General features: G+C 37.9%; 1 protein-coding gene across 4 annotated transcripts in view; it reads right to left on the bottom strand.

Moving 5' to 3' along the window:
* Positions 1–204: 204 nt before the first annotated feature.
* The window catches only part of CHST9 (carbohydrate sulfotransferase 9), a 118084-nt gene continuing 98772 nt past the window's right edge, over positions 205–19516 (bottom strand). For all 4 annotated transcript variants that reach the window (XM_073329422.1, XM_073329423.1, XM_073329424.1 and 1 more), the window contains 2 exons: positions 15985–16022; positions 205–1701 (listed from right to left, as the gene is read on the bottom strand). In XM_073329422.1, the coding sequence (XP_073185523.1) occupies positions 604–1701; positions 15985–16022 (1136 nt within the window). In that variant the 3' untranslated portion in view covers positions 205–603. The remainder of the gene's footprint in view (positions 1702–15984; positions 16023–19516) is intronic.

Genomic DNA, 19516 nt, shown 5'->3' with positions numbered 1-19516 from the left:
GCCTCCACTCTATGATTCTGCCCAGACACCGAGGATGGCCACTAGGTTCAGGATTTGGATCATAGTTTACATCACATGATGGATTTCTATTTAAAAATTAAAATGCCAAGAGGTGAGTAGGTGATAAATGGGTACATCACTGCCACTGATAACACTATATATGTCTTACAGAATTAGCCAATGATTTTTATTAATATGCCACAGACAGCAAAAAATATACATTCAAAACACTCGACACATTATTCCTATATAGACACACACAAGGCCATGCTATTTTGAATGTTTTTCAACCATTACAAGAACATTAGCTGAGCTAATGAAACAGCTGGCTGGATTACTGCTTCCACAATATAATCCATATTCAAAAGCAGCTTTTTTCAGACCTTTTATTGCAAATTAGATAGTTTATAGGTCTCTTTTGTGCATTGCTCCAACAATTTTGTCTCAATTGGTGTCACTTTCATTTATAAAATCTCCACTAAGTCAAGACAATTACACTTAGTAGTTACATTTCTTCCACTCAGAACTGTATGGTAATATTACAGTTGCTGGTCTGAGGCCAAAATCATTAAATGTCTGATGGAATTTTGAAATCATTCAGAGCTATACAATTGGCATTGTATAATTAAACATTAAATAATCCAAGTAATAAAAATCATAGGTCAACTGTCTCTCTGAACCTGACAGCTCCTTTAAGTATTGTCTCACTACTTCCATATTTGTTCTTTCATCGGAGGAATGTCTGTCTTTGAAATTAGGAAACTTCAGATCTGCTGGAGCACCTATCAGTTGCAAGAAGTAATTGGCATCTTCTTCTAGCGTTTCGAATTTCCCTATGAAATCATAGTTGATGAGGCAGGGATGGCAGAGTTTACTAATCTGCTCCCAGTGTATGTCCATCCCTACTGGGCGATGGGAATCTAACAAATATCGGACGAATTCTTCAAACTTCACGCCTGATCCGGTTTTCAGGGCCTCTTCACGTGCATTAAGTCTATATTTCTTAATGATTGCCTTTCCAAACACTGGGTGGTAGTAGCTGTTTGGATGTTCAAATTTATCCCTGAATGCAGACACCAATCTTTCCATGGGGTCACGTACAAATATGGTCTTGGTGTAGGTATTTAAACGTGTCTGTATCCCTTTTAAGTCATAACTGTCCAATTTCTTTAGATGCTTTCCATAGTGCACGGCATCATGGCTAATACTGAATGTTGAAGAGGCAAGTCCATTAAGCACCATCAGAACCCTTTTCCAGTTGGAACAGCCTGCTTTAGGCACTTCACAGTATAAGATTTTGTGTCTATCCTCCACGTATATTCTGGACACCATACGCACTAGATGGGTTCTAAGCCGGTTCTCACTACTGTATTTTTTACAGAAGTCATAAAGAAAATATCTGCGTTTCTCTTGAGCTTCATCTATGTTTTTCCATCTGTCATCTTTGATTAAACTCTTATTTAAAGGGCGCATCACTGTTGGTAAATTCACTTGTTTAAGCTGTTTTAGAAGGGCTTTAGTCATCTTCTGCGGTTCAGATAATCGGCTCACCAAAGAGCTGGCTATCTCACCAAAAGGAGTGGCTTTCTCCTGTGAGTGTCTGCCCATGATTACAGTTGTCTGTCGCTTGTTAAGGTTAGCAGCAACACTCTGATTTTTTGGTGCCGTGGCAAGCTCCTCTGGGTGTGGGAGCTTGGAATCCTGTAAACGTTAAAAGAATGAAAATTTAAAGCATATTTCGGCATGGCTGACCCCATTCACTTAAAGCATTATTACTGTGGCAAAAGCAGTAGAGGTATGAAAAATACGTTTTGTGCTAGCAGCTCTATTTGAGATGGGGAAGGAAACTCACAGAACAGGTTTACAGTCACTCTTAGACATCTAATGTATTTATGAGTTGGGTTAACTGATGAGAGCAATATATGCTTTTAAACTGAGCTAGTTAACAGCAGCTCCTCTTAACCACAAGGGCTCCAGTAAGTCAGTCGAAATGAGTATCTTTTTGAGATTCAGAACAGCTGTACGTAGGGAGGTTGATGCACCTGCCCAACCCTGCTGGCTTTAACCCTTAGGCCCTTTTCTGGCGTTAGCAATGTTGAGAGCCCTCGTGTAGACAAGCTGACAGCTACTGAAGCCAATTTAAACACTGGGTTTATTAGAGCTGCCCAGAGCAAGACTTGCCAGCACAGTGCTTAAAACGGTATTAGCAGGTGGTGGGCTGACCACACTAGGGCTCCCGAAGTTCCGAACATTGTTGGAATTGAACTCTGTGTAGCAATGGTGAGAAATGTTTAGAACACTTCCTCGCGCAGACAGGATTTAAGTGGCTGTGAGCAGGGACTCAGTGACAGTTTAGGCAGCTACTCTGAAAGGATTAGTGCAGCGGTTTCCAAACATTTTGACTGCATTTTCAGCTTTATTGCTTCCCACGATCCCAGACAGCAGGAAGTATGTCAATACAAAATGGCATTTTCCACACAGTGTGACGTTGCATGCCCTGTACGTGCAAGGTCATGCTGTGCGGAGGAGGCCATTTTGCAGCGTGATCTTGCCCACACCGTACATGTGAGCAAAATGGCCTCCTCCGCACAGTTGGGATCACCGTGACCCTCTCGGCTGATGGTGCAACCCCACTTGGGGTTTCAACCCCTAGTTTGGGAATCAGTGGATTAGTGTGTGTGTGGAGGTGTTGCAGCAGGTGCAAAAAAAGGAGGCCCGTGTTTTAAAAATCTCTCCTAAGAGCACTGGAGTTTGTGAGGTCTATAGGAAAACAATGAAGTCACTGTTAAAGGATTTCTAACCTTTGCCACAACTTGATGATACACAAGGTAGTTGTTTTCATTTTCCACAATGTCTCTCAACTCGGGGTTTTGAAAATTGGCAGTTTTGGGGCTATTTCAAATATAAAGTACTGCTGCCTCTTTAGATTATGCACTACACCCATGAATTTGTAATTATTTACAGAGAGAGTACTGGATGGTATAAAGCTTGTGAATACCATTTTGAAACTGAGCCTACAGATATGCAAGTAGTTTCAAGAAGAAGTAGCCTACCCTGCCATATGATCAGTGAGGAAGGAGGTTCCAAAAAGGTCATTGGGGAATCAGCCAGCTCTATATTGCCTCAAACTCTCACAGATGGAAAGAGTCTTAAAAGGCTCTGCTCTTATTTCTCCATTTGTCAGTTGTAAAACTATTGTATAGAATTCAGTGAAAAGGACAGCCTTTTTAGTGGTTGGCAGAGTGCAATTTAGTATTTAAAGAATTACAAAAAGGCACTTGATTGCCCTCCACTTTGGTCTCATCCATGATTTAAAAAAAAAAATTACCCTTTCATATTAGACAGATGCATATATTTAGAGACTGAGACCAAGTTTTTGCCCAAGAATGGGGAGGATTCACGAGAGTGCTGCAATCTAAGAGTGAAAGAGTCCCGAAGCAGGGAATATTGCACCAGTGAAAGATTGTAAATTCACGTGGCATTCAGATACCACAGTGAATGGTGGTGAAACAACGGAATTTCGCAATAGAAGAGAACCACAACCATTGTGGAATATAGTAGTGTTCTTTCAGAATACAGAGGAAAGTAAATGCTTTTGGTCACAGTGGAAAAGTCTGGAATTTAGAAGATGCAATTTTGTATAGGCAATAGGAAACACACCAGGCACTGGCTGCAGGTAGATGAATCTATATAACTAGTATTAAAGTTATGCAATGATACTAAAATAACTGGACACTGTGGGGTTACAAAACCCTTAACCAACCTCTGAGAGAATTTTATTTGATAAAACACAGAAACAACATAAAAATATGGTGCTTTTGGTAAAAGGAGCGTCCCCACTAAGGCAGTGAGGGGACTAACATCTTGGGGGTGCGGGTATCTCCAATGGGGAGCATGGTTACTGACGTTCTTGCTCACGCTTTTGCCTAAGATAGAGTCTGACTAATGGTACCCGATGATTTCAGTGTTTCTCAAAACTCAATAAAAAGAGAAATCAAGAGGTATAATGGTACCTCATGACTCCTTGTATTTGATCAGCAGCTGAGGTCCCTAACGCTTTGGAAGAGGAACAAAGGAATTTGGATAATTTGGACTATATATACACAATACAAAAATATGTTTGACAGAGCACATTTGAATACCCTTAGATAAAGTATAAGAGTTTTAAGTAGTATGATGGACGATCATATGGGGGAACTTTTTACAACTGGAGAGCTGGCTTGTTTCCATCAAATCAAGAGAAAGGATAGACTTCCTGAGGTGACTATAACCTTGCTATGGACTTTATTCAGTTCTGAGTCAAGAAATGGTCCATTTGGGACTCAAAACCAAGATCAAAGTTATCCCTTAGGACACTCAAAGGAGCTACAAGAAGATGACAGGATTTCAACCTGGTTACCTCAGAAACTGAGAACAAAAATGTAGGGACCAATGCTGAAGCGTTTGTGACAGGAGTGAATACTCCATTGGAGCAGGATGGGCTGAGCGATTCAGAGGAGCCTCAGGTAACACTTCACAAGAACAACTTACATGCAGCAAGAGTCACTTGAAAGTGGTCCCCTCTTAGCAAGCTGAGAAGAAGAAAAAGGCTCCAAACAGATATGGTGGTGAACAAAGACTTGGGGGAAAATGATGACATGGGAAGTTCCGAGAACAAGAAAAGTATTGTGTAAATATGTAAGCTTCTTTTTGTTGCTTCGTTAATTTGATTTCCTTTTCCTGTTGTGTTCCATAGTGGGTCATAAACTTATTGTTTCCAATTAAGAGTTTCAGTCCAAGATATTCTCAAGCGCTATGAAAGCTTAGTAAGGGCTGAAAAAATGTATATACAAAGACTCTCCAGAATGCTTCCAATGGGGGGGCAGGGAGGGGACTGGTTAGGTCACTGAGGTATTGTACATTCTTCTTTACCTGGGTTCTAAACCTGATGTAGGTCACAGGTAAAAATTAGTTTGGTAGTTTTTTCCCAGTCTTCATTTATTTAAATTGTGCTAAATTATGTGGTCATTTCATAATTAGAACTCTCTCCTCAGTAAAGGCCCAGGATTGTGATAGCAGGGGTCAGAATTAAGATGCGTTAGCAGCGGTATGTGGAGGGCTTGCATAGCACCTGCCTCCAACATATCAGACTGAAGCCACTGCTATTATATACACATAGAAACAAATTCTATAAGCCTGCTAAGAGTAGTGGCTATTCACAGTCTTTTTGTACTAGGACAATATTTGCCAAGAATAATTGGCAATGGTCAGAAAACAATTATTACAACAAACCCAATAAAAAAATATACACATTTCTCACATAGAAATTCTGCAGTCTAGTGTTAATGAGCCTAAACAAATCCCTATAATAGCTCTTGAAAGAGACTGACTGACCAAGAGTTCGTCACAGACGTAAGGTAAAAGATTGCTACTCTTTGGTATCTTATTAACTTCACTTACTTACAGTTTATTAAGGGTAAGTCTCTGACAATACTCATTCTAAAAAAGCACAGGATGAAAACCACTGGCTTATGCAAGCTATATATAAATCAAGGGCTGCACTGAAGGGAAGGAGAATTGGTGGTACTCTTTTCTCAAGCCTCACCAGGCCTACACATGTCCTGACACCTTCCCTCGTCATGTCCCCAGTCAGTACTTCCCTTCTGTTCTCTACTCTCTTCTCATCCCCTCTGGTTATACCTCTCAGTCACTTGTCAGTGAAGCTGTCTTTCTGCCAGTCTTCCCTGGAATTCTAATTTTTCCAAAAACTCTGCTTACAAATTCAAAGGGGAACAGCCACCAGTGTACCAAACTGTGTTTTACAGAGGAACATTTTTGTTTCACATTTCTGTGGACAGACACCAAGTGGAAGGGACTTGAAATAGGATGCTGCGCTTTTCTTGTCTAGGTCACTTGTTCTAACCTGGCACAGGGGATGTGTTGTGGAAATGTTGTTACCATTCAAAAGCTTCCACGGGTCTGTATAAAATGAGCTAGTGGTTTCAATCAAGAGGGAGGAAAGATAGTTTGTGGTTAAGCCTGGGACTCAAGAGATCTGGGTTTAATTCACACCTTTGCCGCAGCTATAAAATGGGGATGATACCATCTACTTTGCAGCAGTGTTATATTAATTAGTACAGCACTCAGCTATAACAGTGGCAGTAAGGAGATAAGAATATAGGAACTGGGTAGCCATATCACAGAATCCTCCATTATAATATATATTAATTGGTATCTTTGTTGGCACTCCTCGGCAGAAGCACCAACATCAATGAATCAACATGTGAACTCTCCTCTCGATCAGAGCTGAGGCATCTAGTCTAAGTAAATTTGTTCTCTTGTTGCTTGGACTGTTCCTATTCTGTAAATGTAAGAGGACTTAAATGAATATTAAGTAACACCAAATTCACATTCAAAAAGATTTGGGGGTGGGGGGTGGAGACACCTTTGCACAGATACAAGGGAAGGTAGTTTGAATTTTCTATAACTTTAGCATGGTAATTCAGATGCTGGAACCCCCACTGGTATTTGTTTCAGGTTCATGAGAAAAACAAAGCAGAGCAGCAATGAAATGGGCATGGGTATGAAGAGTAGATAGTGTTTGATATATTTATTTAAAACACTGATAAGGTTGCCCGATACTTTCCATGATAAGATCCTGCTTGCAGTTGCTTATAACTTCACCAGACTAACCATTTGGGCTGATATTTTCCATGCTAGGTGTGTGCCTCAGAGTGAATGTTGAATAATTTCAACCAAAAATGTTCAGACACTTCTGAGAACAAGGCTAAAATACACTGTTTTGTCCATGTTAAACAATTCTGGCAATCTTGTGTTTGAAAAGCTCTAGCACTGCCATGCTTTGGAGCAGGGACTTGAAATTTGGCAAGGAGGTGCTCTTTGGGTCAGGGATGCGCATTTTGTTCTCTTTGTGAAAATCCACCCAAATTTGACCAAATTATAAGCCTCTGAAAAACTGCAGTTCGCATATGCTCAACTGAAACTTGCTAGAGTTTAACAGCTAAATTCCACAAAGATTCCATCCACTGTGGCATGCACCTGCCTGGGGCTGAGCAGGTGGTCACTAACTTTGTTTTCATTTTCTTGGTGCCCAACTTCAGACCCTGGGGTCTGATTTGCAGAAGTGCTGGGCACTCACAGCTGCGACTGAAGTCAATGGGAGCTGCACTTTGAATGCATAAAATGCTATATGATGATAAGCACTCTGAAAACTTAGATCCCAGGCATCACAAATTGGGCACCCAGAATCAGTGGATAATTTGGACCTCAATTTCTCTGTACTTCAGTTCCCCATTTTACAGAGGTGAAGATAAATTAATTAATGTTTGTGAAGCACTCACTTTCCATAGTGACAAGCACCATAAAAAACCCCCCATGAGGAAATTAATAACTCTGTCTTCAGAGCAGGGTTTGAACAGAGTGCAGTAAATAAGGTATTGGAGCACACCTTAAACAATGAGTAGAAAACAAAATAATGAATAGCTGCTCATTAAGTGAGCACCATCCATTCTGTGCTTTGAATGAGGTAGGGATACTATGGAAACAATAGCATGTGACCATGTAATTAAAGGCTTTACCATAATGCATTTGCAAAAGCAGGCCAAATTAAGGTTGCCGGAGCAACCTTAACTCTGGCATTTCCTAAATGAGTGCTTGACTTTGCATCCTTAATTTCTTTTTAACATAGATTATGTGTGTGTAATAATATATATTTTCAAAATACAATGTAACTAAGTCTGTTACAAGTGGTTCAACACTATTTCTGTAACATTTCTGTAACATTACTCGGCCAGAATTTTCTGATATCAGGATGCTGCCAACTAATAGGAAGTGGTATTTCTGAGAATCGTCACAATTTTACAAAAAAAACACAGCTATTTCAGTATCTGCAGTATTCTCCCTTGTATTTCTCTATGCTCATTATAGGAAATACAGATACTAGCTCACAGAAAACCTGATCCATTAATCCAATACAACCACCAGCTTTTGCATATGATCACTATATGTCAAATTATCATTGTGATTTTCACGTCACCAGCATATATCGCTATCCAGTAAACCACATCTGAATCAGTGCAAAAGAGACCCATCAGTTCTGTGTATGATTTTAGCTTGTTGCATTTTCATTTCAGACTCACTAGTAGGTCAATATATTTGACCAGTGTTGTTTATCAAACTTGCATTCTTTTCTCTATACAAGGCTAAAATCCATAAGCAGAGAAAAGTCGCCTAAGCAACATCAAATGAAATTTTGACACCAGATAAGAGGATGATTTGAGTTTCATTATGGAAAATACTATAGAGATGACTGTAGTGCTCTAGGCAAGCAAAAATATTTGTATGTCTACAATGCGGTAGTTGGCATACAGCGCACACCCCAATTATATGTATATAAAGACCTTAGATCTTAGGAAAGAATAAGTTTTTAGGTAATCTTGAGTCAGGAAGTTTAGTATGTTACACGTTAATCTTTTATTTAAGCTAAACAGATGAGATTAATATGTAATCTCTCTTTTTTCTGTTTAGATCATTTTACTTCCCTCTGTGCTTTAAGCTATGGATGACTCCCATTTGTTGATAAATGTATTTCTGGAAGTCATTTACTCACTGTACTTAGGTTAAGAAATAACCTTTAAAATACTGGTCATATTAGGAAAAATAAAAACAAACAAACCTCAAAACAAAAATAAATGCTATCTCTTTTTCTTGCATGTTCATAACTCAAAGCAGGCAGGTATTTTTGATCACATTTTACTTTACAAGCAACTAACTATTTTTCACAGACACACTTTAACCCATCTAGTATTTAACAAAAAAACCTGGATAATAATTCAGTACATAACATTTAATAACTGTATCAATATCGAATACATTTAAAAACAGAGCCTAATTTCCAAATATTAACATTTTAACAATACATCCAAACCCCAGATTTGGGCACTCAGATAAGCTCTTCTCTGTCTAAATTGACAATAAATGCACCTAAGTGATGTTCTGAATATCCACACATGGCATTTGGATGTCCTATTAGGGCACCAGTGTTTAAAAACTGGGCCCATAATGTATAAAGTATGGTGAAACAGCCTAATTGTAGCCATGTGGGATTTGAATCAAGACCTAAATCATCTTCATCAGTCTTTCTAAGAGCATATTTTTGACTGTGAACATTAAGGCCACAAAAAAGCAAAAGTATACAAAATGGGGGGAGGGGAGAAGCTCTTTTGAGAAGAGAGGCACATAATGCAATGCAGCAGCTCTATGAATACAGTGATATTTTCCACATTAGTTGAGGATGTGGTAGGTTTCACAGGGAACTTTTGTTGGTAAAGAGACCATTCCATTCTTATCTGCAGGTAAACCCACTTATCCATCTGCAGAAACAAGACATTCTGTTCTTTTAGAAATAGCACTAAGAGGATCAAATGAAAACTAGGTTCAAATGAAGAATACTGATATAAATTCAGCAATGACAAATTCCACTTCCCCCAAATTGCCTTGAAAGAGAGAGTAAATTCTCTAGAGGTCTCAATGCATATACATTTTCTCTCAATCACACTTTGTGTTTCAGTAAAGTTAGATGACTTTATCTTTAAATAAAAAAATGTAAAAAAAGATAAATAAGATTGTATAGGAACCCAGGCTGGCGAGGAGCCTAAACACATCTCTGGCTATATGCAGTCTTACACCAAGAAATTCATACTAACACTTAATATTTACCCATACACAATGCTACACATCTTTAACGTGCTGTACAAACATGAGCTAGATAAATCACAACCCCTCTTTGAGGCAGAAATATTATTAGATAGAATTCAGAGTAACAGCCGTGTTAGTCCATATTCGCAAAAAGAAAGGAGTACTTGTGGCACCTTAGAGACTAACCAATTTATTTGAGCATAAGCTTTCGTGAGCTACAGCTCACTTCATCGGATGCTCACGAAAGCTTATGCTCAAATAAATTGGTTAGTCTCTAAGGTGCCACAAGTACTCCTTTTCTTATTAGATAGAATGGTTAGTTATGATTAAGCCACAGGACTAGGCCATTTTCATTGCACAATGAAGAGAATACCATATCCATATTACACATTGTTTTCTTCAATGAGGGACTGTTCTAAACTCAGAATGGATAGGATAGTTATACAGCCAAGTCATATCACTTGCCGCTTTGACCAGTCTGGAAGCAAGAGGATGATACATGCCGGGGTATTAGAATTCCATCTACAGGTTTGGTCTCTTTCCAGGGCAGAACTAGCCTACCTTGCCAGGTATTGTGTACATTCAAGTCCAGTGGAGAAAATGGTATACAAGGAAACAAAAGAATGGTTACTTTGATTTAGAGGACTAACAGTACTGGCTCTGATGTAGTGCTGAGTTCTGTCTCAGGCATATCCTCAAGCCCCTACTTTTTGGGGAATTAAGTAAGTAGCAATGAACAATGGGGACTCAAAGCTGGGATGTCAGCTACATAACCACAGAAATAATAGTGCAGTACCAAAATCACAGTAGCTTCATTTCCATATGGGAGGATATGGATTCATTTTTTTCTAAATGGGTTTCAAACAAAGGTAGAGAAAAAGAAAAGAACTGAGGAAGATCAGAGCAGTGAGTTTGGAGATGCAAGAAATCTGGACTAAATTGGAAAGGGTCAATCCCACAAAATATTGTATGTAATGAACTTATAATAGTTCATAGAAAAACTTCATATTTACCGTGATAGTCTAACTCTGCAAACACTCTGAGAGTGAAGGATGGGACATGCAGGACTAGATGCCCAAGGACTGACTTGAACACAAATTTCAACAGGCAGGCTGTAAAATATTTCTTGCACAGGGTTGTTATTACTGCTACTAAAAGTAGGTCTTAAGTGCAAGGCATATTCTGTCTCCTTTCCTTTTCCACAGTGGTACTTAACACACATCTTGGCTTCTTGGGCTGTACACAGACACCAGGATATAAGTTAGGTTGCCAAGGTAGTATAGAGTAGGGTACACAAAAGCAGAAAGCAAAATATTTATGGGTGACTCACTGCTGTGGAAGGATCTTGGAAGTGGCAATGCTAAAAAAATAAAACAAATATGGACAAAAAGAGGTGGCTGAGAAAGCCAGCAGTTGGCTGAAGATCAAGTGGAAGAAGAGTCAGTGAAGGTGGCAAACTGTAAATAAATATTTTGTCCGGAGGAGGATGGAGCCTTGATTTTACATTTATACATATTTCACCAAAATTTGCTTAAAAACTAGAGAGCGCTAATGACCTTGTAGAAAATATAGAAATCCATGAGTGGGTTGATTGCAATGGACTTCTCAGGGCCTAAGAGTGGTTAGCATTTGGACCTAGCTGTCCAAAATTTGTCTTTGTTAAGTCAGAATTTAACCAAGCAGGGGCTCACTGAAGGAGGAAGCAGCTTTGTAGCTTTTTGACCCTATTCCCCATTCTTGTCTGCTCTTCAATCATCCTTCCCCTGTTATGGAAACCCCGCCCACCGCCCCATTTCATGCACTTGTCCTCCTGGATTCTAATTTAATTTAGTCACACATTAACATTCCACAGAACCAGTTCTTCCTCACTAAAAGTTCTGGGCCAGATCCTCAGCCAGTTTAAATTACTACTGCTGCATTGACTTAAAGAGAACTGCACCAATTTACGTAAGCTGACGATCTGGCCATGCATGTGAAATCTTTTACATTGTACTGAAAACAAACAGAATCTTTCTGCAAGTGTCATGCCATCAGAATCCATCCTATTTTAACCTTTTTTAAATCAAAGTGACACTTCTTCGAATCAAACCACATTCATGCTTTCTACACTTTTTCAAAGAGGTTTAAAAATAAGATTGTAAATTAAAAATGAATCTTCTCCAGTTTATTCTTGGAAATCTTCCAAGGGAATTAATATAGACCAGGGCACCAGCAGTTCCATTAGTGGCGGAACTACCATTAAGTGGACACATACTTGGTTAGAAAACCACAAACAAAGAGTAACTATTAACGGAATGATGTCAGACTGGAAGGAGGTCTCAAGTGGGGTTCCACAGGGATCTGTTCTGGGTTCATTGTTATTTAACAGCTTTATTAATGACCTGGATGTAGGAATAGGGAGCATATTGATCAAATGTGCAGATAACACACAGCTACTTCGAACACTTTGGAGGATAGAGCTAAAATTCAAAGGGATCTTGATAAATTAGAGAACTGGGCTATAGACTACAAAATGAAATTAAACAAAGACAAATGGAAGGTGCAACATTTAGGGAAGAAAAACCAATTGCACAAATACAGAATGGGGTAGTTAGCTGGCTTGGCAGCAGCAATGCTGAGAAGGATCTGGGACTTGTGGCTCACAACCTCAACATGAGTCAGCATTGCGATGCTGTTGCAAAAAAAAAAAAAAAAGGCAAATGCAATTTTGGGTTGCACTAACAGAGGCACAGCATGCAAGTCATGGGAGGTGACAATACCGCTCTTCTCAGCACTGGTTAGGCCTCAGCTGGAGTAGTGTCCAGTTTTAATCACCAATGCGTAGAAGGGATGTAGAGAAACTGGAAAGGATCCAATGGTGAGCAACAAAGATGATCAAGGAAATTGAATGCAAGCCATGTGAGCAAAGGCTGAAGGAACTAGGTGTGTTTAGTTTGGAAAAGAGGAGACTAAGGGTGGACATGATAGCGGTCTTCATATACTTGAAAGGGTGCCATAAAAAAGATGCAGAAAAGTTGCTCTCTCTTTCCACAGAAGGCAAGACAAGAGGCAATGGGTTCAAACTACAGCATAGCAGATTTAGATTAAATCTCAGGAAAAAAAACTTCCTAACTGTAAGAACAGTAGGATAATGGAACAAACCGCCTAGGGAAGAGGTAGAAACTCCTTCACATGGAGGTTTTCAAAAAGAGTCTGGATCGCCATCTGTCTTGCATGGTTTAGACACACCAAATCCTACACCTTGGCCAGGAGGATAGCCTAGATGACCCTTCTAACTCTATGGTTCTATGATTGTATTTAAAATGGAAATACAGCTTTAGCTCAAAACCACAACATTATTTCAATATGAACTATACATATGAAGGCAATGCATTTCTACTGTAATAGTAAATGTTCCAAAGTCAATTGGAGACAGATAGGGCAGTTAAACAATTCCAGTTAGGGGAGACAGTACTATGTTATTACATTGTATCATGCATGCAATGGCAAACAAGGAGCAGGCATAGGTGCAACAGCTAAGGCACCTAAAGCATCCTTGATCATTATAGCAAATATGAGTTATATCACTACATTACACTTATAAGTAAAAGGAAACATCCTACACTGAACCTACTTTGTAATATGGAACATACAGTAGCCTAGTCAAACAGAGTTTACCCCTTTCTTGATTGGGGTTTAGTTTAGGTTAATTTTTTAAAACCATACACCACTGAAAATATATCAAGAGTTAGGTCTCTAGTCAGCCATCTAATGCAGCCCTCTGTCAATGTAATAAATTATGTTTTAAAATAAAACTGCGTCATTCTTGCTCAACGTAGAGTTCTGGAAGTTTCTGATGAATACTTTTATGGTTATCTAGAAAATTGGAAGGTTCTTGATAGCTACATAAATTCTGAGGACACAGTCTAAGTTTATCATCCACAGGAAACAGCTATTAATGAGTTAACAGGGAGCATACTCAAATTAATGTCATACCAAAAAGGGCACTTCATACCCTGGCATGCTGATTGGCTGCTACACACTCCTTTGCTCCAACTGACTGTTGCTGTCAGGTTTTTCCTTCCCTATACCTCCATCAAATGTGGCCACCACAGCTGCTGATCCATTTTCTATTCAGTAATATCCTCTTAATGGACCCCATAAAAAGCTGAGTCATACTTAGCAGAATCCCTTTTAAAATTAATATCTGGGGTTACACTGGGTGTCTGGGCATGGAGTGTAGGTAGAATTGAGGTATCCATGGTTAATTTTAGGACTGCAGCCAGAGTACACAGATTTGAATGATTACTTTATAACATTTTTTAAAAAGTGCAATGATTATGCAAATGTTTTTCTATATTCAGTTTATTAGCCACTACATATATGTTAGACATAGTTTACACCACATTAATGTGTATTATGCACACATTACTAATGTAATATACATTGTATACATAAGTGTTGGCCAAGTTATGCCAACTGAATATATTATGCTCTTCCCACATTTCTGTTCACACTTGCAAAGCTGAAGTCAGCTTTGGCATTAGCTAATAGAGAACTTGTCAAAGGCAAGATATATTCATTCTATATCCTACTACAGGTTTCGAATGTAGCATCCAAAAGAGAGATAAGAAAAGTACAGAACAAAACAACAAGTAAGGAACTGTTATGAACTGGTGGGTTCAATTTTAGTGACATATTGAGAGTTCTGTAACTATTTAAATGCATATTTTCAAAGCACACCATCTGTGTGAAGTGAACATGCTATGGGATAAGAATTGCTTTCCTGAAGAAGGGTGGATATGTATGTCTCCTTTTTGTACTGTACTGTTTTTTATTTAGACAATATGTCTGCTTAAGTTCAGTTATTTGATCTTTTGAACATTTTTAAGAATGAACCGTGAGTGCAGTCAAACTACTGGCTATACCTTTCAGTCAATAAGTCAGAGTACAGGGATTTACATACTTTGCGGTTATTTAGGAAAAACAATATAATTAAGCAAAATAAACCCTTTCATCATCCAGAAAAAATGTACTGCTTAGCATATGTATACAGCTGGGCAAGAAATGGTTTCTCCATCCTGTAAATATTTTCAAAAGTTTGAAATTTTTCCCCTGTCTTGAATTGGCACAAAATTTCAAAATCTTAAAAAAATTTTGCACCAAAACAACTGATTTTTTTTTCATCTCAGGTCAACCAAAACATTTTGTTTGAATAATTTTGAAAAATGCTGTTTTGATTTCAACCTTTTAAAAACTAGTCTAATTGGCTTAAATTTAAAAAAAACCCAAAGAGACAATTTGAACCAGAAAAAATAATTTTTCATTTAAAAAATGTGCAAACTTTTTTTGATAATTTCAAAACTATTTTCTTCACATATTGGGGGGAGAGGGGAGGGGAGGAAAGGAGCTGGGAAATTCATCAAACCTAAGCCTGTTTTGCGAACAGTTTCAGTTTAGATGAATCAGCTTTTTTTGAAGGAAAATGATTTGTTGAAAAATTCCCAACCAGCTCTAAACAAGTAACTACAGCTTTCCTGGCCTTTCATTGGCTGAAACAATTCCACTTCAGTATAATTTTCAAACACATGCAAGTTGCCATACTCTGAATTGCTATTAATGACCTTCATTTATGTACCCATTCCTTCTGACACAGAAATAGTAAATATAATATTAAAATGTTATCTTTGCAAACAGTATTTTCCCCTAATTGATGCAGTAATAAAAAGTAGAATCTAAACCTAGTTTACTTTATAGCTCAGCCACTGGACTCCGAGTATGACAATGTCACAAGCAATGTCACAGTTTCGCAAAGCAGTTGTCAAAATTTACAGTTGTAATTAAAAAAAACAACCCAAAACTTCACATTGCAATGCACTGTTTATCATTTGCACATGGTGCAGTAATTCAACAGCATAAATGTTTCATACCAACTTTTAGAAAGTTGTGCTGTCAAATAGGTGCAATTATCATTTATACAAAGTCAACAGTTGGGCATTCTCAAACCTGGTCCTAGTAGACAAATTGCCTGCTGGCTTTATCCATGTCACAGAGCATGATGACAAACTGGCACACATAATTGCTTAAGATACAGGCCATGGCCTCAGACAGAAGGAAGTGTTTCAATACTAAACTCAAGTGCATAGGCAGATCTGCAGGGCGGGATAGGGGGACCTCATACCATCAGCCTGCCTTATGCCTAACTTTAGCCTCTCCTATGAGTTTCTCACTTTCAAAGTTGCTAAAATTCTCCAAGAATACATAAAAAAATGTAGAGTAACAAAAAAGTGTGTAAAAATGGCAAAATACCTGATTAATTATCTGCTGTTGTAATTTTTCTCCAGACACTGAAAGAAAAAGAAACAGAAATAATTAGCTGTAATATATTTTAGTGAATAAAATGATCTCATATGTAACAATAAAAATGAGGCAGTCAAGGAAAACAGAACACACAATATGATAACGAATGGTGTACACAAGGCTAAAAAAGGATCTTTAAAAAAGAAATCCAGCCAAAGTGATAACACTAATAGAATGGAGCAAATGTCTGTAACATTTAAACTAGAGATTGAGAGCACTAAGGGGGAATTTGATGGAAAGCCAACCAAAACCATCAAGACTAATAATATGAAACAAAGCATAAAGAGATCAGAATCATTAGACCACCAAGACATAATGAGGCAAATAAAGAAAGAAGGAAATTGCAGAGCAGCTAAGTAATTCAGTTTAATTGATCTTCACCACACAGGAAGATGGGGAAAACACCTATTCTAAACTAACATCTGAAGTCAATCAAGGTGACTGGCTTTGTTAGTCACTCCGAGTATCAAAAAATTATTTAAATGTGGTGATGAAACTATGGAACCTAGATTGCAGTAATATACCAGGATCATAGTTATCAGAATTTGGTGGGAAGTAAAAAAAATTAGGTAGCTAACCTGTTAATAATAATATTCAATTTAACCTTAAAAGCATAAGAGGAATGGGAGATGGCCACTTTTGTACCCATCTTTGTAAGAAAGACTTACAGGCAATTTGGCAAAAAGAAAAAAGCTTGGTTCCAGTTCAGCAAACTCAGATAAGCCTTGCTTGGAAGAGTATTTTTTTCCCCTTAAAAATCTGGAAAGCCCCAGTTAAATCAATGATACATTCTCATCTTAGCAACCACACTGAATTTTGGTGATCTGATTTCAAAGGTAGATGTTTTATTGTAAAGGAAGACATCCATTGTGTGGGTGAATGGGACAAGAAGGTGCTTCCATACAAGTTAAAAAGACAATTGTTATTTCATTTGGAAAGGAGAAGAAGAAAAGATGTAGTGAAGATGTCATAAAATGAATGGTATAGACAGAAAGCCAGTCATTCTACACTATTAATTACATTAAGACATTACAAAAAAATTAGACATTTAAAATGAAGACAAATTTAAATGGTTAAACAGCAAATATACTTTATGAATCATCTTAATTAACTGGTGGGATTCACTGCTGCAGGATACTATGGCGCAGAGATCAGTAATATTTAGATAAAGTTTAGCCACATACATGAATAAGACTGACATCTACAGTTACACTAGCAAAATTAACATTCAGTGTGTGTGTGTGTGTGTGTGAGAAAGAGAGACACACACACAGCAAAAGTTACTCCCCAGCCACAGCCATGAAGAAATTCCATCTCATAATAACTTGACACAAATTGGTTAGTTGAATTATGGTTTTATTTACTTATTTTGACCTTCCTCTGAACCTTCCCTATAGTGTATTTTTGGAGACAAGATACCAGCCTGGATAGAGGTTTCTTTATTTCATTGTGGCAGTTTCTATGCTTCTATCAAAAATCACATATCTTTGTAGAATCAAACCTAGTCTCAACCTTCAGGTAAGAGACAGTAAATTTATCTTGCAAAGTGCTACCATACAGTAACAGTCAAAAGTGTGGCTCGATTAATTACACTCTCTCTGCTAGGAGGTACTCCACATCCTTTGTGGATGACCAAGAATTTCACCCTCATCTACATCTAGCTCTACATATATTAGCCATGGTTTTCTAGACCAATAATGATGGAACTCCCTTTGCAGCTTGTCAGTATCACTCTTTAATTGGCCCAGGGGATTTCTGTTGAGTGACATTAAGCACTCCCTCCTCCAGGAATAGTTACGTAAATAGTGTCCCTTTTCATAAGAATTTCTTTGTACTGACATATAGAGTGTACAAAATATAGATTTTTTAAGACTGGGTAACAGTATTATGAATTTTTAAATGTAACACAAGGTATTATTAATAAGAAAAATGATCTTCTCTATTGAGCCTCATCCTAAGGAGAAAAACTGAAAACAACATACTACTTTAGGCCGTACCATAGAATGAATCTTATGATAATTATTTCCTGCATGTTGGTATAGTATTTTTGTTTGGTAGATGTAAATGGTATTTTTTAGCTCTGAGAGGAAAAAAGGAAACATCATTTAGGGGAGACTTACGGTAAGTCATTCCCAGGTTTATTGAGATCATCTTTGTGAGAAATGGAATTAAATCTTGGGGCTAATTTTTTTAACCTAGTAAGGTTTTTGGTAATAGAGGATTAAGGAGTATGTGTTTTAACATTCCTTAATGATATACAAGTTGCTAGGAAAATACGTTTGAAATCTCTGGTTGGATCAACACTATTTTGCTCTGAGGTTTGTGGACTTTGAATACTGATGCTTTCCTGTTTTCTAGTATATTTGTTTTTAGGCTATTTTGATTCACTTTAAAGGAATTTTAATAGCTTTCTGTTGACAGCATGGACAGCTGGTCTTGAGAATTAACAAAAATTCACTTGCTGACTGAGGAAGGAAGTGACATCAATGAGTTTCTAAAGTCAGCCCAGAGGGAAAAGTGAGTTTTGTGCAAGTAACCTTTCATTTCATTGTACTTAAAGTGATGCTTCAAGATGCAAATTGCATTGTCAATCAAAACCTATGGTATCTACCTCAAACAAGCCTAAAGATGAAGTGAAAGTTTGAAAATACATCTGTGACAATTTAATAGACACAGTTAAGGAAAATTAAAAGCAGAAACTGGGTACCATCTTTTCTTTAGTGGTTTAAACACAATGCTATCACTACAATGATAGGTTTCAGAGGTTTCAGAGTAGCAGCCGTGTTAGTCTGTATTCGCAAAAAGAAAAGGAGTACTTGTGGCACCTTAGAGACTAACCAATTTATTTGAGCATAAGCTTTCATGAGCATCCGATGAAGTGAGCTGTAGCTCACGAAAGCTTATGCTCAAATAAATTGGTTAGTCTCTAAAATGTCACAAGTACTCCTTTTCTTTTTATCACTACAATGGCAGTCACTTAAGCATCCTTATGAACTGCCAGCAAAGATGATGTGGGCTAAACAGGGCAAACATTGACTGTCCACTTTGGGAGAAAAGGGGTCAAACTCAAGGTCACAAGCAAACTGAATATTGCATTCTCTGTTTATTCACTAGTTGATATTGGACCTCATTAGAAACCTACCAAATAAATTTGGCATCAGCAGCCATCTCAGAAGAGGCAAAGATCAGTATTAGCAGAGATGTTGTGAATTAGGATTAAAGCACACTGGCACAGCCATATCAAGCAGCTTGCAAAGTGCTTCCATGTATTATATTTGGTTCCAATCAATGCTAACCTCCTTTCACTTTAACAAGCATTATAAACAATAAGAACTTTCTGAGTTGGAAAAAAAGAGAGATTTCTAACTTTTTATGCTTACAACACTAATTTTATGACTGAATCCCAGTCCGAAAGAGCACAATCAGAGTTCTCTTTATCGAGACCAGAATTTGGCCCTTGATTTCCATGCTCCTAAAACAC

The sequence above is a fragment of the Lepidochelys kempii genome, chromosome 2 (genome assembly GCF_965140265.1).
Source record: "Lepidochelys kempii isolate rLepKem1 chromosome 2, rLepKem1.hap2, whole genome shotgun sequence".
NCBI classification, from domain to species: domain Eukaryota; kingdom Metazoa; phylum Chordata; order Testudines; family Cheloniidae; genus Lepidochelys; species Lepidochelys kempii.
Note: the sequence above shows the minus strand (reverse complement) of the source record. Positions and strands in the feature narration are given on the sequence as shown.